Source organism: Salmo trutta, chromosome 13, assembly GCF_901001165.1.
Source record: "Salmo trutta chromosome 13, fSalTru1.1, whole genome shotgun sequence".
Lineage (NCBI taxonomy): Eukaryota > Metazoa > Chordata > Actinopteri > Salmoniformes > Salmonidae > Salmo > Salmo trutta.
The window spans coordinates 3,571,593-3,592,281 of NC_042969.1; the positions used below are offsets into that span (position 1 = coordinate 3,571,593).

General features: G+C 41.7%; 1 protein-coding gene across 1 annotated transcript; it reads left to right on the forward strand.

Moving 5' to 3' along the window:
• Window positions 1-3,034: 3,034 nt before the first annotated feature.
• Window positions 3,035-20,689, forward strand: sash3 (SAM and SH3 domain containing 3). The gene is made up of 8 exons (XM_029770671.1): window positions 3,035-3,242; window positions 6,847-6,936; window positions 11,136-11,273; window positions 14,511-14,649; window positions 14,740-14,897; window positions 18,040-18,258; window positions 18,549-18,693; window positions 19,493-20,689. The coding sequence occupies exons 1-8, from the start codon at window positions 3,174-3,176 to the stop codon at window positions 19,735-19,737; spliced, it is 1,203 nt and encodes a 400-aa protein (XP_029626531.1). The 5' UTR covers window positions 3,035-3,173; the 3' UTR covers window positions 19,738-20,689.

Here is a 20,689-nt window from a genome sequence, read left to right on the forward strand (position 1 = left end):
CGTTTGACAACCCTCCAAAATAATAGGCTACATTTAACACATATCTACTTCCTTTTATGTCTATCTCCGCATAGGCCTACTAATGCTTGTTTTGTCCAACATGCAAAGGTAAAATGTATACGCATTTTCCTGTGGATTCGATTTCTAGTATTTTTTTTATCATCCATTAGTTGTTTTTATCGGTTGTTATTGGCTCAAAGTAAAAGTTGCCCTTGAGTTGCAGGGTCAGGGAGATATCCCTAACCACTGAGGCAGGGATCAATATGTTCTATCCCCTTAATGGTTAAAGTTAGGATTGAGGGGGCAGGGTAATCTGGTCCTAAATCAAGGACAACTTCTACCTTGAGCCAATAACAACCAAGGAAATCAACCGACGGACGATAAAGAAAATACTAGAAATAGAATCCACAGGGAAACGCGTGATTTGACAGACCACTCTGTGTACCTTATCAAGGATCAACATGGATGCGTTTCTGGTCGGGCAGGCTGTGTGTTTCTCCTGTGACAGGGATTTACACCTGCCCAGCAGCTTCAGTTTCTAAATGTGTCATCTCTTGTTGGCTTTCACTTCCAGGGTTCAGGTCTGCTCTGATAGAAATACTTCGGGTATTTTTGTAAAGCTGGCTCAGTGCTCGAATCCTCAACTAGCATCTCAATCATAAACAACCTCAAGTAGCACCTTTATCAGACAGAAATCACTATAAAAGGTGGAACTCATCTTCTTCTGGCCGGTATTTCGTATGACTGGCATGACTAGTAACAGTGCCCAACAACAAGTGAACAGCACTTTGAAAACTCTAAGGATGAGCACTCATAGCAGATAGGATGTGGAGGAGTGAATGCCGAAAGGGATGGCAGCTTTCAAGCCAGGGTGGGGTTTTACTCCCGCCCAGTACTGTATTTCAGTAGGCCCCTACTGTATGTTATGGTTAAGAGGAAGAAAACCTCCTCTACTCCTTTTACATGCAAAATATGATTCATTTCTTGCACTCTGGTGGATCTGCCTTCTTTCTTGTTTTGCAAGAGGTAAATATAGACAGAATGAGGGAGGCATGAACTTGTTTAACCCAGTCATAGACACTAACTGCCGTTAGTGCCTTTTGAGTGTATTCTGGGGAGTTTTGTTAAGAGCCCCGATGCTTGTTCTGAACGTTAAAACGCATCACTTGCGGAAACATTTTGGAAACATAAGGATCTTTTATATTCGTGAGAAATAATTTTCAGAAAATAAATGGTTAAATTACTACACACTTTTTTTATAATAAGGGATACATGGAGAAAATCAGACTTGTATGAAATGAAAATGAATGGCCCTACCTTCAGGTAAAATATATTTTACCTAAACCCACCCTGAATGCTTGAAAATAAAGAAATGACCCTCCCCTATACGCAAAACAATAATTAAAACAAAATGTATAGCAGAGAACGTGTCTACCGTTTACCCTTAATTCTTGGACAGACCAGAGTCAGTTTTAGAAACTGTTCCTGGACCTGTGTAGTAGGCTACATGGCATTGCAGAAATGTTGCACAAGGCTGCGGGTCAGAAGGTTGTGGGTTCACAGACCACCGTGGACAAGAGTAGGGATAGAACAATCTCTTTTATAGTAAAAGCGATGCAAGAATCTCTCTCTCCTTTATAGTAAAATGATTACATTAATCTATCATCGGAATTACAAGTTCGAGAAAAATTGCCTTTTATAAACCTTTCATACAATTAATACCACACAAATTACAGAAATTACAGGCTAAGAATGGACACAGATAGCTCTATCAAATCAAATGTTATTGGTCACATACACATATTTAGCAGATGTTATTGTGGGTGTAGCAAAACGCTTGTGTTCCTAGATTCAACAGTGCAGTAGTATCTAACAGTGCAGTAGTATCTAAAAACAATTCACAATAATTCACACATGTAAAAGTAAAAGAATGGAATTAAGAAATATATAAATATTAGATTGAGCAATGTTGGAGTGGCATTAACTGAAATATAGTAGAATAGGATACAGTATATAAATATGAGATGAGTAAATCAGTATGTAAACATTATTAAAAGTGACTAGTGTTCCATAAATTTATATTTAACTAGGCAAGTCAGTTAAGAAGAAATTCTTATTTTCAATGACGGCCTACGAACAGTGGGTTAACTGCCTTGTTCAGGGGCAGAACAACAGATTTTTACCTTGTCGGTTCGGGGATTCGATCCACCAACCTTCTGGTTACTGGCCCAATGCTCTAACCACTAGGATACCCGCCACTTCTGGCCATTAAAGTGGCCAGTGAGTCCAAGTCTATGTATATAGGGCAGCAGGGTTGCGTAACCCTCTGTGTTCATCTTATCATATTTCTCCAATGCCAAATCAGTGTGTGTTGTTTGATACGAAACTGTCCCTGTTTGCAAATAATTAAATATGAGACTTCATTAGGAATCTGAGCACGGTACTTTCGAAAGTTAGGCCTACCGTTCCACCCCAGACAGAGTAGGTCTACCGACAAAGAAAATGGTCATCTTTAACTGCTGGCTGCTCTTGTTCCATGGCTTAACCCCTATTTTATGTTAGCTATCCCCTATTTTAGACTAATTGGATTAGAACCATTACTCTTTCTGACTATATCAACCAGTGGAGGCTGGTGGGAGGAGCTATAAGTGGACAGGCTCATCGTAATGGCTGGAATGGCATAAATGGAACGGTTTCAAACGGTGTCGAACCAGATGTTTGACTCTGTTCCATTTATTCCATTCCAGCCATTACAATGAGCCCATCCTCCTATAGCTCCTCTCACCAGCATCCACTGATATCAACCATTCCTTTTGTGAACTTAAGAGATGAATCGTCACTTTCACCAGCAATGTATGTCCAAAAAGCCTGGCACGCACGGTTATTAAAATAATGAAGAAGAAAAAAATACAAGCAATGTTGAGTTTCTCTGTCAAACCCAAACCAAAGCGCCTACAGAAGTTTGCTTCTCCACTTCCTGTGTGGTCACGTGTCTTCCCCTCAGTCTCTGTGCTCTACTCTGTCAAACAGGAAGTCACTCTTTTTGTCTCTACTGTTTTGTCAGAGTTCTCTAGAAGTGACATCGGAGTGACAGGAGCTGCTGAAGTCTGCGTTGGTGCCCGTCTCTCCACTGTTTGACCAAAAATAATAGCAGCAGGAACCATAGAGGAACAATGTTACGGCGAAAACCTTCCAACGCCTCAGAGAAGGAGCAGGTGCAGGAGAAGGTGCAGAAGAAGAAGGTGAGGAGGTGTGGGCTGTCTGTGTTTGGATGGGAGGATTGTGTCTGTGAGTAATGATGAAACAAAGTGCAATGACAAGAGGAGAAGCGCTGTCTGAACACTGCAAAAAGGGCTTTGGACCGCAATTTTTTTCTTCAAAATGAGCAGTGATCAAGTGAAAAAAATGTTGTTGCTAAAACAAGAGAGCAACACAACGTGTTCATCTTATTGATGAATGAACACATGATGGACAGTAATTTAGAGTGCTACTTTCTCTGGCTCATCCCCTTGTACTAACTCAAACACTGATGATGGTGAGAGGCACATTAGCCTATTGTCTGTATGTGCAGCAAACACTGACAGGTTTTGCTACACAGGCTTAGAAGAAGAAACCTTTGTGGTGACCTGAAAAAAATCTTCTGAAACTTGGAACTGAAATAGATGGAAGCCTTGGTTGTCAGGGTTAAAAAGACAAAGTATTGCTTCTCATGGCACTAAACCTTAGTTCCTCTAATATTGCTGTATGATTCATTGCTATTTTGGCCATGGACGTAGCAGCTAAGTTCAGTTTGAGTCATACTTAGTCATTTTGTGGCTTCTCGCTCTAAAGCTCTACTGGCTTGGTTGGGTAACGGCTATTCTCCTATGTTTAACACTAGTGCCCTTGTTTTCCATCTGCATGCATATTCTACGCTTCTATCCAAGTTTCATCATTACACATCTCATCACCTCACTGCATCACCATGACACGCAATAGTTGAGAAATAGATGAAAGGTCAAACTGAATGCAAAGACTGCAGATATACTGTATCTGAAAAGTGGACTGCAGTGGGTTTTGATGCTAGACAAGGCAAATGATTTGCTTCTCAGCAAGATCACCCAATGGATATTGGATGATACTAATGCCTATCATAATAAACTACACAAACTTTATCTTCTCTGAGAAGTTGTTCCCTCTAATTCAGTGGCACCAGGAAGAGACAACATAGACCACTATTGCCACCAAGGCTGTCTAGACACCTGCAGCGATTGGATGCTGACAGTTGCCCAACATGTACCCATATTCTGTGGATTTTTAGATAGGGGCAAGAAGGAGAGGTGGATATGAACATAGAACATAGGCCTTGGAAACATAGGCCATGGAACATAGGCCTTGGAAAGTAATGGCTGCTTAGGGGAGAATGAGGTAAGTTGAGATGACCTTGCTTCTAGGAAACCATACACAAAATGTTTAATAATTTCATGGAGTCTGAAGAACAAAACATGAAAAAGGGGTAAGCAAGTTAGGTCCAAAAAACAGTTAGAGGTTTCAGGATGCTTGTTTCTAAAGCAAAGTAGATATTTTAAAATGTTTCTATACATCAGTTGGGGTCTCTAAAAGCTTCAATATGAGGTCCTAAAGCTAGCATGAAAGTCCATATTTGTACCGTAGCTCTGTGGGCTAATATAGAGGGCTAATAAGTGTTTTCTTCCCAGGCGTAATGCAAGGCATTATTGCTGGGATATGAGGTAAAAAAAAGGGCCTGGACTATGTTGAAAGTGTTTTTAAAAAGTAGTAATTGTTTGTTTGGTGTTAAGCCTGTGTTAAAAGATTCTTAAAATGAATAAAAGACAAAATGGGGGCTCCCGACTGCTTCGCAGTGCTAGAGGCGTCACTACAGACCAGGATTCGATCTCGGGCTGTATCACAACCGGCCGTGATCGGGAGTCCCATAGGGCGGCGCACAATTGGCCCAGCGTCGTCCGGGTTAGGGGAGGGTTTGGCCGGGGGGCTTTAAATGGCTCATCGCGCTCTAGCGACTCCTTGTGGCAGGACGGGTGCCTGCACGCTGACCTCTGTCGTCCATTTGAATGGTGTTTCCTCCGACACATTGGTGCGGCTGGCTTCCGGGTTTAAGTGGGCGGGTGTTAAGAAGCATGGTTTGGCTGGTCATATTTCGGAGGACACATGACTCGACCTTCGCCTCCTGAGCCCGTTGGGGATTTGCAGCGATGAGACAAGATCGAAATAGGAGAGAAAAAGGGGGTGTGATTGCGTTGAATGGTGTTTGAAAAATAAATATAGACATGGTTTTAAAAAGGTAGTGGTAATATTTCATTCAGTACAGAAATTTGTAGGCGGCTTAACTTACCCTGTCCCGTGGCTCAACTTGCCCCATATACCCAGGATAAGTTATACCAAGAGACCACCTTTTTCGGACAAGTTATGTTTCCAAAACTGTAATGTTTACATTAATTCTTATTTCCAGCATTACACAACATCCTGAAATTTTATGTAGATAGCTTTGTTAGAAAGAATACAATAATTCCCTTGACGGAGAGATGCTGAATGTAAAAAAATAATTCTCAACTTACCCAACTCTGCCCTATCGCTATAGGGAACTCCAAGTGGAACTTGTTCGACCGCATCAACGATTTCTGTATTGATTCTCAGTACAGTATCAAATTGAGACTCAATCATATGTGTAATCACAGATGGGAAAATGTTTGATTCATAACTGAAGTGTATAATCAGAGATGAGAACAGATGTAAAGGCTAATTAAGGGGTTTATTGAAATGCATTGGAGAGACTAGAGATGGAGGCATAGAGCAAATAGAAGCATACTAGTCTATAAAACAGCAGACATGACTTCAGCTTTTATCTTTGCCATATTTTGGGAACAGTATTCTATAATGTTATTGACTGCGTCTAAGCCTTGTAGATCTGTGTAAGCCGTGTCTCATGCTGCATGCTGGTATAACCTGGTTGGGATCAGCCCACTGTATTGATTTGTGATCCAGGAAAGGTACAAAATTCACTTTTTAATACAGTCACCATCTGTGCAGGCAGCTATGGGAGCAGCAGTGTCCTTTTGACCTGTAGTCAGATATTGGTCAGGATATACTGTAAGGATACATATCCCATAATATATATGACTAAATATCCCATGACGACCTGCCGAGCTAGCGTTATGACTAAGCCTGTCTGATATAGATTTATTCTGTGAATCTCTACTGATAAGGACGTGATACCACGTATTGTGAACCATCAGTGTGAAAAGTACTATCTCAGGAGTGATTTTAACCAACAACACAAACAATAAACTCTGCACACAGCTGTTTCTAATGTTCTGAGAAATGTTTATCAGGTACATTTAGTTGAATGTAGGCGCTTCCTCTTATTTTATGAATCGGTTTTGTTAAGTTCTCATTTGAATAAACTTGATGATTCAGAGTTTGTCATTACTGTAAGTGCTCAACAGGAGGCCTGAACCATAACCAGGCCTAAACCCCCAAAGATTGGCCACAGTGGCATTTTGGCTCTTCTCAGCTGTATCTGATAGATTTGAGGAAGAAGAAACTAAAAAAAAAAGTTGCCAAAATGATAAACGCTACCATGTGTTCTCTACCCTATTTTAGATATCATGCCAAGGTTCTATCTCCTCCTGGCTCATTGTCTCTATTACAACTGTCTGCGTATTTTACTAGAAGAACTCTCTGGGTGCCAAAATATCTTTGATGAAATGTTGTACGTTTTTAAGACCACATGACTTGAATGTCGAGGTTATATTTTTTTATGACTCAAATGTGCATTTCTCTAGGTCTCCCCTACATACATCGTCTGTCCTCCCTCTGTCTCCACAGCTCACCTTGCAGAGGTCCAGCAGCTTCAAGGACTTCATGAAGCCCAAGTCCCCAGTAGTGTTGGACAAGGAGCTCAACTTGGACTACACAGTAAGTTTACAGTGAGACTGACTGGCTTTGAACCCGGGTCTCCAGTATGCCGTGTTAGCCTTCTGAGCTAAAGCCTAGGCATTAGCTTGGGAAGCTAAAGCAATTCTTCAGGCCTTAGGGAAGGTTACTCTTCACATGAGCATGGTTCACCGAACTACCTCTATTAAAAACAAAAGCCTCTCCTGTCTTCCATTGGCAGCCATATGTATTCACATAATCCAATCAAGTTACAGTTTAATAGCAAAAAATGGATTAAATAAATACAGGGATGGTTTCAAATTCAATTTCTTAGTTTACTGAAATTCTAAAAGTACTTGTTCCTCGACGAAGGACATACTGGTCAACGTTCATTCAACAACTGAGTTTCAACCATACCCACATTCACACTAAATTGTCTACTGACCACAAAGGGAAAACTGACATCAGTGTTTAACGATAAAGGAAGTTTGCAGTTCATGCTTCCCAAAAATTGCTAAAAACAAAGAACTGTCAACAACTGATACCAACAATAGCCGAGTTCTGTACTTCCTCGGTTTCGCGTTGATGACAATATAATCAAACTTGAATGGATAGCATTTATTTATCCTACTGTATTTTAAAAACAGTATGGCTGGAAGTTAGAGGTAGAAGTTTAGAAGAGGTTTTCAACAATGAGAGGAAGTTCAGAGGATGAAGTTTAGAGCTGCGTCTAAATCAAACCACATTGAGAGACAGAAGGACAGAAATACCAGAGCAGGATGTCCTCTGTAAAAAGCTATTCAAGCAGAGAACCGCTGTCTTCCAGACAGTCTGCTGCTTCTCAGCCAGATCCCATTCACTACAACTAATCCACCTCCAGAAATGATTAAATAATGAGATATCTTCCTAAGCAATGTTCTAATGATTTTGTAGGTGTTTCTGCATTTATTTTCAAGTTTTGCTCTGTATGTATGTGAGAAATCTGCAGTATGTGTTAACAGCACCTTGTGGTGATGTGGTCTGTTGTGCTGAAGATGGGGTTGTAGGCTTCCATGTTCACCATACAGCCATTCTGACACAGCACTGTAGCCCTGTGAGGAGGAGCTAGTATGACTCACTGCGCCATGCTCTTCTCTCTCTCTCTGGGCCTTCTGCCGGTGACACACACAAACTGTCATCACAGCCAAGCTTCACTGGAAGCCCTCTCCCCGACACAGGATCCCAATCACTGATTCACGTCACACGCCACAATCTGTTTGTGTGTGTGAAGCGTGCGCTATGAACCACTCTAGAGCACATCATCACACAAGTTACATTGATCACTTAACATGTTTGTGTATGAAATCAGTTAGGTTAGGCGTAGGGCTGTTATGGTGACCGTATTACCGCCACACCAGTGGTCATGAGTCATGATCACAGTCAAATTCCACGTGACCGTTTAGTCATGGTAACTAGGCTTCTCCAAGCTCTGCTGCTGATGGTCATAAGTAGCCTACCAAACTTGCTAACTGCCTCGTACTCGGCACTCTATTGTCCCTGTAATCACTCTGACGTCAATGCAAATGTAATCGAAAATCAAATCAAACACTTAATGAGAGCCCATGAACTCATGTTGCGCAACATTTATATAGGCTATATTTTTTTCTCACGTTTCCTAATATTAAGCATATTGCTTATCTTTTACAACAGGAGTATAGCCTACCTGGGTGGCATGAAAATGAACCATGGGAAAAGAGTCCTACATTCGCTTTTTAAGTTAATATTTTATGTCTTTTTTTTCCCCCCTGCCCCTGTTGCGTGACCGGTGTATGATAATGGTTCATTCTAAATCAAACTAATTTCACAAATATATTATTTAGTAAATGTAAAGACAAGATTAAATTAATAATAGTCTGATGGATGACAATATTAACCTATCACTTATGAATGATGCCCAGCTTGTTCAGTAAGGCAAGAAACAGTGCATTACTTTTTATTTGGCAACTTTTTCAAATCATAGTCGCCCACCTCATGTAGCTTAGCCCATAGTCCTATATGTCTGGATAAGGTTTGTATCACAACTAAAGTGACCAAATAACTTCTTAAAATAAGTAGATGCTGGGGCCTCCAGAGTGGCGCAGCAGTCTAAGGCACTGTGCTTGAGGCGTCACTACAGACCCGGGTTCGACCCCAGGCTGTGTCACAACCGGCCGTGACCGGGAGTCCTATAGGGTGGCGCACAATTGGCTCAGCATCGTCCAGGTTATGGGAGGGTTTGGCCGGGGGGGCTTTACTTGGCTCATCGCGCTCTATCGACTCCTTGTGGTGGGAATGGCGCCGGCAGGATGACTTCGGTCGTCAGTTTGGTGGCATTTCCTCCGACACATTGGTGCAGCTGGCTTCCGGGTTAAGTGGGCGGGTGTTAAGAAGCGCGGTTTGGCTGGTCATGTTTAGGAGGACGCATGACTCGACCTTTGCCTCTCCCGAGCATGTTGGGGAGTTGCAGCAATGAGACAAGATTGAAATTGGGGAGAAAAAAATATATAATAATTAAGCAGAGCCTACCGGTGTAGAGCCTAACTGGCATAGATAGGCCGCACGTGAGTTTCAAGTTTGGGGAAGTCCATTTTTCACCATAAAAATGCACCTTTATAATAAAGCATTACTTGCATTTGCGGTCACTTTTGAGAACAGTGTTTTCCAGGTAATTGATTGCATTTTGGAACATACGCGCTTATAGCCTACTGCCGTGTGCACATTGCTGCGCTTATAATGTGAAGAAATAGCCTAATAGTTTAAGAGAGTGGTTGTATTACTTTGGGATCAATCGCATCCCACAACTGTCCCAGAGTATGTTTGGAATATTTATTTCTTGCACAGAGGGACAAGGTGACCAATAGAATAGGTACATTTTGTACTATGGGGGATAGCAGATTGACATAGGCTAGTGCTTTTGCTGTTCGTTAGGTCTACTCATCTTGTTGGCTGACAAAAAGTAAATGTGGACAGTTCATCTCACATTTTCAATATGCGCCTCGAAATTCGATAAGAAGGACACGCACAGTTGCGTCCCAGATGTGTCTGTCTGCACTTATAGCCTACTTCGGAGCTGAGATGCCTGTGAGAAGGACCAGATCATGTAATGGGCATTGGCTAATTAACAAATAAGGCACGAGGGGTTGTGGTATATGGCTTAATACCACGGCTAAGGGCTGTTCTTAGGCACGATGCAACTGCTATTATAAACTGGTTACCGATGTAATTAGAACAATAAAAATACATGTTTTGTCATGCCCGTGGTATGTGGTCTGATATACCACGGCTGTCAGCCAATAAGCATTCAGGGCTCAAACCATCCAGTTTATAATAAGAATTGAGATATCTGAGAGAGCCATGTGAGAGAGGTGCTTTGGAGCACAACGATTGGCAGCTGAGCGAAGGGAATTATAATTATTATATTCAGTCCAAGAGCACAACAGCCACTTTGGCCGCAAAAGGCATGGATTTTTTTAGGGGGCATTACGGCCACACAAGGGGGATGCCGCCAGGAAATTCGAGGCCTGGTGAGAATATTATCAAGTGCTTGTCAAATTGTGAATGAGAGACTGATGAAGTGTGTGTAGCCTTCTCAAGAAACAAAGCAGAGCTTTGCATGCAACTTTTTTCAAATCACCATTAGAGTAGCATCATGCAGCATTAGAATGTATTCAATTCTATTCTTTATACAATAAAATATAAAATAATGCCACGGAATTCTAAGCAAATCTTGTCTTCTAAATGAACTAGTGTAGCTCACAATATGGTACAGCCAGAAAAGGGCCTTTATAAAAGGGCATCTCAGAGTATGCTAATCTGTTTTTCTGAAATAGACTACATTTTCTACATGTCATGTTTCTTTAGACTTGTCTGAAATAATGAATGGATTTGTTGTGATGGTGTAGGCTATTTTAATAGGATTTATTAGACTTTTAAAATGTATGCTAGATGTTCCAAAGGTCTGCATCAGTGGTTTGTAGGCTATGCATGAAATACAGGAGATGCTAAACCTGTTTATGTTAATTACCGGTGAATTACCGTGAGACCGGCAGCTATTTTCTTGACAATCCCCAGCTGACATAATTTAATGACCGCCACAGCCCTAGTTAGGTGACCCTGTGCACTTCATTTGTGATCCACATAGATAAAAACAGCACACAACACCCACATCTTGCAAAGACTGACTTAAGTAAATGTTGAAATGGTAACGAAAATGAACCTTTTAGGTGCCAGAGGATATGCCTGTGGAGGATGCAGTGAAGAGTGGCAGTAAGCAGGGGAAGAAGTCGTGGCGTAACGTCATCTCACGCACCATGACCCGCAAAACCTCCAAGACGGTACAGAAGGCCCTGGCAGAGGAGGGGGTAAGTGTAGCGTGATATACTACAGTGCCCGTAATGCTATATGGTTTGGTCTTAACAAAGATGGTTCCAAAGCTTACAACGTGATGTCTGTCTCCTTACCAATAAATCATCATAACTGACAGGTTGTCTAATAAAATGGCAATTAAACTCAGCAAAAAAAGAAACAGCCCTTTTTCAGGACCCTGTCTTTCAAAGATAATTTGTAAAAATCCAAATAACTTCCCAGATCTTCATTGTAAAGAGTTTAAACACTGTTTCCAATGCTTGTTCAATGAACCATGAACAATTAATGAACATGCACCTGTGGAACGGTCGTTAAGACACTAACATCTTACAGACGGTAGGCAATTAAGGTCACAGTTATAAAAACTTAGGACACTAAAAGAGGCCTTTCTACTGACTGAAAAACACCAAAAGAAAGATGCCCAGGGTCTCTGCTCATCTGCGTGAACGTGCCTTAGGCATGCTGCAAGGAAGCATGAGGACTGCAGATGTGGCCAGGGCAATAAATTGCAATGTCTGTACTGTGAGACGCCTAAGACAGCGCTACAGGGATACAGGATGGACAGCTGATCGTCCTCGCAGTGGCAGATCACATGTAACAGCACCTGCACAGGATTGGTACATCTGAACATCACACCTGCTGGACAGGTACAGGATGGCAACAACAACTGCCCGAGTTACACCAGGAACGCAAAATCCCTCCATCAGTGCTCAGACTGTCCGCAATAGGCTGAGAGAGGCTGGACTGAGGGCTTGTAGGCCTGTTGTAAGGCAGGTCTTCACCAGAAATCACCGGCAACAACGTCGCCTATCACCGTCGCTAGACCAGACAGGACTGGCAAAAAGTGCTCTTCACTGACGAGTCACAGTTGTCTCACCAGGGGTGATGGTCGGATTCGCGTTTATCGTCGAAGGAATGAGTGTTACACCGAGTCCTGAACTCTGGAGCGGGATCGATTTGGAGATGGAGGGTCCGTCGTGGTCTGGGGCGGTATGTCACAGCATCAACAGACTGAGCTTGTTGTCATTGCAGGCAATCTCAACGCTGTGCGTTACAGGGAAGACATCCTCCTCCCTCATGTGGTCCCCTTCCTTCAGGCTCATCTTGACATGACACTCCAGCATGACAATGCCATCAGCCATACTGCTCGTTCTGTGCGTGATTTCCTGCAAGACAGGAATGTCAGTGTTCTGCCATGGCCAGCGAAGAGCCCGGATCTCAATCCCATTGAGCATGCCTGGGACCTGTTGGATCGGAGGGTGAGGGCTAGGGCCATTCCCCCCAGAAATGTCCAGGAACTTGCCTTGGTGGAAGAGTGGGGTAACATCTCACAGCAAGAACTGGCATTTTGACCCCCCCTTTGTTCAGGGACACATTATTCCATGTCTGTTAGTCACACGTCTGTGGAATTTGTTCAGTTTATGTCTCAGTTGTTGAATCTTGTTCTGTTCATACAAATATTTACACATTTGTTAAGTTTGCTAAAAATAAACGCAGTTGACAGTGAGAGGACGTTTCTTTTTTTGCTGAGTTTATATTGTAAACATAATTTATATTCCAAAAATCAAATATAGATTCAAATATGTGAAATATTTTTGGGGGGAATAGATATTTAGTTTAACCCTCAAAATGACAGACACTTTATTACCTGTATATCATATGACAACTCAAATAAAAGCAACATAAACATAAAGTCTCTTAGTAGGGCATTAGGCCACCATGAGCCACCAGAACAGCTTCAATGCACCTTGCCATATATTCTACGAGTGTCTGGAACTCTATTGGAGGCATGCGACACCATTCTTCCGCAATAAATTCCATAATTTTCTGTTTTGTTGATGGTGGTGGAAAACGCTGTCTCCGGCACCGCTACAGAATCTCCCATAAGTGTTCAATTGGGTTGAGATCTGGTGACTGAGACGGCCATGGCATATAGTTTTCATGCTCATCAAACCATTCAGTGACCACTTGTTATCTGTGGATGGGGGCATTGTCATCCTATGAGGGCATAGCCATGGTAGACAAAATAATGGCCTGCGCAGAATGTTTATATATGACCATAAGCGTGATGGGATGTTGATTGCTGAATTAACTCAGGAACCACACCTGTGTGGAAGCACCTGCTTTCAATATACATTGTATCCCTCATTTACTCAAGTGTTTCCATTATTTTGGCAGTTACCTGTGTCTAAATACCGAACACCTTTACATGAGTATCTTCAAAAGGTTGATAGTGCCTCCCCCTAGTGGTCACATTTCAAATAGCATCCAAACAAAGGCTTTCACAGCTACAACTCATTCTACCATACAAGGCTCAGTGGTGTAAAGTACTTAAGTAGTACTTTAAAGTATTTTTACTTAAGTCGTTTTTGGGGGGTATCTCCGAAATAAAAGGCAGTTTCCGAGTTGCGCAGCAGTCTAAGGCACTACATCTCAGTGCTAGATGCTTCACTACAGACCTTGATTCGATTCCAGGCTGTATCACAACTGGCTGTGATTGGGACTCCCATAAGGTGGCGCACAATTGGCCCAGTGTTGTTAGGGTTTGGCTGGGGTAGGCCGTCATTGTAAATAAGTGTTCTTAACTGACTTGCCTAGTTAAATAAATAAAACAATTACAATGTACTTTTTACTCCATACATTTTCCCTGACACCCAAAAGTACTCATACATTTTTTTATGCTTAGCCGGACAGAAAAATTGTTCAATTCACACACTTACAAAGAGAACATGTCGTCATCCCTACTGCCTCTGATCTGGCGGACTCACTAAACACGAATGCTTTTGTAAATGACATCTGAGTGTTGGAGTGTGCCCATGGCTCACTTTCCGAACAAGAAAATGGTGCTGTCTGCTTTTTCTAAATATAAGGATTTTGAAATGATTTATGCTTTTACTTTTGATACTTAAGTATATTTAGAACCAAATACTTTTAGACTTTTATTCAAGTAGTATTTTACTGGGTGACTTTTACTTGAGCCATTTTCGCACCACTGACAAGGCTACGCTACAGCACAGTATACTTTGAAGTGACTTTTCTAATGAGGGGTCCCCAGATAGCTGTCTGTGGGTGTACTATAGCCCCATGTTAGGGCCAAGCGATAAAAACAAAATATGTATACACACAACACACTTTTTTTTGTATAATGAATATATGTCTATGGTTAGGGCATATTTTGACCTGAAGGCTCTGTCTGTTGTTCAACACCTAAATAATATCCTTTATGTATACAGGGGGAGAGTGGTGATGAGGGCTCCCTGTCTCCCACCACAGACTGGATGCCAGGCCTGACAGCAGGCAATAGGACATCTGTGTGCTCCAATGGCTCCGAGGACACTGTCCACAGCCCCGTCTCTCGCCAGCTCTCTGGGTGTAAGTTAAGATAGGTTAAATAAACTATATCTAACCAAGCCAAGTGATTTCCAGTGATTGTCTGACTATGGGTGTTGTGTATTACAACAGGTGGGGACCGCCAGAGCCTGGACAGTGGCTACAGCCAGAGAGACAGCATGAGGCTGGAGGAGTCCAGTCCTCCCTACACAGGCCCCTTCTGTGGTCGTGCTCGTGTCCACACAGACTTCATCCCTAGCCCCTACGACATAGAGTCCCTCAAGCTCCAAGTAAGTAGCCTGGTTTAACCAGACTGACGGTCCACTTAGCCTCTTTGGGCTAGGCATGCCGCTAGCGCCCCCACCTCGACAACATCCGGTGAAATTGCAGAGCGCGAAATTCAAAATACAAAATTCGTAATATTTAACGTTCATGAAAATACAAGTGTCTTACATCGTTTAAAAGCTTAACTTCTTGTTAATCCAGCCACTTTGTCAGATTTCAAAAAGGCTTTAAGGCGAAAGCACACCATGCGATTATCTGAGGACAGCGCCCCGCATACAAACGCATTTCAAACATTTTCCAACCAAGCAGAGGCATCACAAAAGTCAGAAATGTCGATAAAATAAATCACTTACCTTTGAAGATCTTCCTCTGTTTGCAATCCAAAGGGTCCCAGCTACATCACAAATGGTCCTTTTGTTTGATAAAGTCCTTCTTTATATCCCAAAAAGTACATTTATTTGGCGCGCTTGACTCAGTAATCCGTCGGTTTCCCTCGTTCAAAATGCATACAAATGAATCCCGAAAGTTACCAATAAACTTCGTCCAAAAAAGTCGAACAATGTTTCTAATCAATCCTCAGGTACCCTGATATGTAAATAAATGCAAAAAATTAAGAAGGAGAATAGTATGTTCATTACCAGAGATAAATAACGAAGTGTGCGCCCTCACCGACGCGCACCACAACACTACAGCCAAAATGGGAGCCACTTAGAAAAACTACAAATTCTGAAACTCTTTCTAAAGACTGTTGACATCTACTGGAAGCCCTAGGAACTGCAATCTGGGAGGTATTCCATTCATATTCCCATAGACAGCCATTATAACGAGTGGTGAGCTCTACAACAACAAAAATCCCGGATGGATTCTCCTCGGGTTTTCGCCTGCTATATCAGTTCTGTTGTACTCACAGACATTGTTTTAACAGTTTTTTAACAGAAACTTTAGTTATTCTATCCAATACTACCAAGTATATGCATATCCTAGCTTCTGGGCCTGAGTAACAGGCAGTTTACTTTGGGCACGTCAGTCATCCGAACTTCCGAATACTGCCCCCTAGCCGCATTGACTGGTTTAACCAGGCTACCAAGTAAGGCCCTCCTGAAAGAACTTGTTAACAGATTGTGAAATAAAATAATGATTCCTTAGTCATCATCCATGGCTGAATCTATATAGGGGCCAATTGTACTGAGCACTGACCAGATTAGACATGTAGCTATTATTAGAGTAGCTCAGTGAAGTATAGAATTACACAGACCGACTTCACATACTGTATACCACAAAATGTATGTGATCATATACTACTTAACTGGAATGCAGATAATGCTTGGATTGTGGTAGTCATCCACTGTTTCTCCTACAGAAAGGTTACAGAACCACTTCACATAATACTACAAAATGTACAGTGCCTTCAGAAAGTATTCATACACCTTGACTTATTCCACATTTAATTGTTGATGCCTGAATTCAAAACGGATTATATATATGTTTTTCTCTCACCCATCTACTCATAATACCCTATAATGACAAAGTAAAAACATGTTTTTAGACATATCTGCAAATGTATTAAATGAAATTTACACGTAGTCCCCCTGTGGCCAATTCAATTGTTTGGACAGGATTTAGAAAGAAACACACCTGTCTATATAAGGTCCCACAGTTGTCAGAGCAGAAACTATACCATGAAGTCCAAGGAACTGTCTGTAGATCTGAGGCAGAATTGTGATGAGGCATATATCTGAGTAAGGGAAAAAACAATTTCTAGAGTGTTGAACGTCTCCAAGAGCACAGTGGTCTTCCTCATTGGGAAATTGAAAAGAATATTGAACTACTCAGCCTAGAGCTGGCCGTACGACCTAAATGAGCTACCGGGCAAGAAGGACCTTGGTCAGGGAGGTGACCAAGGACCCATGACCACTCTGACAGAACTTGGCTCAGATGGGAGGACCTGCCAGAAGGACAACAGTCTCTACACCACTTCACCAATGGGCTTTATGGGAGAGTGGCCAGACACTCCTGAGAAAAAGGCTCATGACGGCATGTGAGAGATTCTGTGGTCTGAAGAAAACCAGGCACAGCTCATCACCCATCTAATACCATCCCTACCATGAAGCATGGTGGTGGCAGCATCATGCTATGGGGATGCTTGTCAGTTTCAGGGAATGGGAGACTGGCAAGGATAGAGGGAACAATGAATGGAGCTAAATACAGACAAATCCTTGATGAGAACTTTCTTCCGAGTGCAAATTACCTTAGACAGGGGAGAAGATTTACGTTCCAACATGACAATGACCCCAAGTATACAGCCAAAGCAATGCTAGAACAAGAATGTGAAATCCTTGAGTGGCCAAAACCCCAGACTTGAATCCCATTGGAAATCTATGGAAAGACTTGAAGATTGCTATTCAACGCCGCTCCCCATCTGATTTAAAGCTGCAATATGTAACTTTTTGGGTGAACCGACCAGTTATAGATCTGTCAATCTCATTGAAAGCAAGTCTAAGAAGTAGTAGATCTGTTCTATGTGCACTATTTCTATGCTTCCCATTCTTAAGTTTCTTTTTTGCATCTTTTACTTACGGTTTTGTACACCAGCTTATGGAAAATATATTTCACTGCGGTTAAAATGGTACAATGATTCTCTACACTATGCTTGCTTGTTATGTCATATAAACTGAAATTAGCTATACTATTAGCATTTTAGCAACCAGGAAATGGCAGAGTTAACAGAGCTTGAGAATATCTGCAAGGAAGAAAGGTAAAAAATCCCCAAATCCAGATGTGTAAAGCTGACACAGACATACCAAAGATGACTCAAAGCTATAATCGCCGTCAAAGGCGCTTCTACAAAGTATTGACTCAGGGGTGTGAATACTTATGTAAATTAGATTTTTGTATGTCATTTTCAACTAATTTGCAAAATCTAAACATGTTTTCACTTTGTCATTATGTGGTGTTGTGTGTAGATGGGTGAGAAAATCTGTCATCCATTATTTAATTCAGGCTGTAACATAACAAAATGTGGAATAAGTCAAAGGGTATGAATACTTTCTGAAGGCACTGTATGTGGTCACATTGTATTATATAACTGGGAAGCAGATTGGATCTAGTTTGAATCGAGGTATTCATCATCCACTGTTTCTCCTGCAGAAAGGTGACATCATCCAGATCATTGAGAAGGACCCGGTGGGCACATGGACAGGGAAGCTCAACAACAAGGTGGGCACCTTCAAGTTCATCTATGTCAACATCTTACCGGACGAGGCCACGCCACCCATGAGGAAAATGTGCTCCAGCAAGAACCGCTTCTCCAAGGCCAAAAACAAGCCCCAGACCCTGGAGGAAGTTCTGGAGAGGATCGGTCTCACCGTAAGACAGTCATATCCTCTTAATCTCATACAGCTTCAAATAGACAATTGGCTTAGAGAACGCAATCAAAGAGCAATCATTATTATCTTACATCAGTTCAGATTTGGAAAAAGTTTAAACGCAGAGTGCTGTGTAAAGACATTAGTGAAACTGGATAAGTATCTGACAACGCATCTCATTTAATTGCATTGCTTTCGAAGCTCTCAGAAATCCCTGTCAAGTAATGAACATTTATTTTTGGATTATTGTGCAATACTAATGCTAAAATGATGATTCTCTCTGTTGTTCAGGAGCTGGGCTCTTTGCTGTCTATGCACGGCTTCCAAAGCCTGGAGGACTTTGGCGGGCTGAAGGAGTCCCACCTCAACGAACTGAACATCACAGATGCTGAGCAACGTACCAAGATTCTGACTGCTACTGAGCTGCTGCGTGACTGTAGGTCCACACTCAATTCCATATAATAACATACTAGATCACACAAGAAACACTATAGGGGGCCCATGATCACAAAATAATCACAGAAAAACTAAGCACACAGATGCAATGTTTTACTACAGGTAGATGATGCCCTAATGTACCTGTAAGCGATCACCCCATTGTATGTATTCATTTCTCATTTACATGGGAGCATAGCCTCCTATGTGCTACTTCAAGATGTAATGTAATGCGGGACATTTTCAGCAAAGCCTATAAATGTATAACTGTTCTCTGTACAGTGCCATCTTCAGCTTTCTCTCCTTTCTTGGAAAGTTGTTACCTGATTAGCTTAATTTCATGAGCCAAACTGTACAGTAAAGGTACAACATTCCGCTCACAAGTTACTGCATTGGCCTGTAGGAAACCCCATTTGGCCCTCATAAACACTTTGATATGGGAGCGCTCTTCCCTCCAGTCAGATAATTAGCCCTCATTTAAACACCTGTTTCCGACCAGTTATGATCCATATCATTATGGCGGTTTCCTCTGTTCTGAACATAACTGCTTGGTTGGCTGTTAGCCTGAGGGGCTAGCAGCTTCAACGTGCTTCCCTGTTTTAATTACGTACACTACGACTGGAATTCAAAACGAACCACACTGCGCTGACGTCGCACTGCACTTGACTTTAAAGGCAATTTCCCTGACATTAGAGGCACATGCATACTGAAATAATGCATTTGGACCAAAACTGAAATTGATGGGATCGTTATCTACACTGTACTGATGCTGATGATTGTTTTGTCTTTGTCCCCCTCAGCGGATGACGAGTCTGAGCCAGAGGAGGAGGGAAGTAGCACTGAGGAGAAGGTTGACGTACCCAGGGACTCTGGCTGCTTCGAGAGCACAGAGAACATGGAGAACGGGCGCCATGAACCAGAGGGAGAGCCTGGTATGCAGCAGAAGTCTAACCAGGAGTCAGAGCAGCAACAGAGAGAGGAGAATCAGCTGAGTTCTGTTGAGGAGCAACTGCAGGAGCTTACAGTGGATGAGGAGATCTCCTGAGAACTGAAGAAGCTCTGGAATTGAAGAGAACCTTGGTTGGTTGACTTTACTAATGGACATTTATCAAAAGCCAACGACAATTGGTTGATTTATTCAAACCATCAGAATAGTGATAAAATCAGGATTAAGCCATATATACTGCAAAGGGAGTGTCTTCATTTGTTGCCCCCATACTTTTGAAACAAAGAGCCATAGGGACTGCAACCGTAGCATGAGCTCCACCAGTAACTATTGAAAATGTTTTGGAAGAATGCAAGACCTTTGAAAGTATCTGTTTTTTTGTTGAAAGCTTGGTGTGGTCATGCTGTAAATACAAGTGTTATCCTTTTCTCTGATATCATGGCATTTGAGCAGTTCTGAGTAGATTTTATATATACTGAGAGCATTCATATCATCATCTTTCCAGGGCACTATTAAGACCTTAGTAAGGGCATAAAAACGGTAATATTATTCTGTGTGTTTCGGACTTGATATAGTCACGTAATTCCTATTTCCATCAATGGACAGGTAAGAAATTACTTTCCTGTGTCTTTTTTGAATCCTTTATTCTGTCATCTTTAATCTATTACTTTTGAACATTTTAGGTGTTTTGAGTTTTCAATGTGTAATGCTTTTGCTTGAATGTTTTTTTCTTTGTTCAACCTTTATTTTGGAAATAGACAACCAATTCTTGAATATGACCTATGAATGAATGTTTCTATAGTATGTGGACTGTATATAACGTTGTAGACATTTGACAGCACCAAAGTCATGTCATGTGTTCAGTTACTGTATATAATGTTGTAGACATTTGACAGCACCAAAGTCATATCTCATGTGTTCAGAGTTACTGTATATTTGGTTTTACCTTTTTGTTGTGTTGATCAAAGTTAATATCTGTATGTCTGTCATAGTTGTTAGGTTGACTTTTCTGTATTCAATTTGAAATAAAACACATTTTTATACCAGTGTA

Bases quoted from the DNA above. Each gene is read 5' to 3' on its own strand.
- sash3 (XM_029770671.1), top strand. From the start codon at position 3,174: ATGTTACGGCGAAAACCTTCCAACGCCTCAGAGAAGGAGCAGGTGCAG. The intron at 14,898-18,039 runs GTAAGTAGCCTG...TTTCTCCTGCAG, and splicing joins TAGAGTCCCTCAAGCTCCAA to AAAGGTGACATCATCCAGAT. The intron at 18,259-18,548 runs GTAAGACAGTCA...TCTGTTGTTCAG, and splicing joins TGGAGAGGATCGGTCTCACC to GAGCTGGGCTCTTTGCTGTC.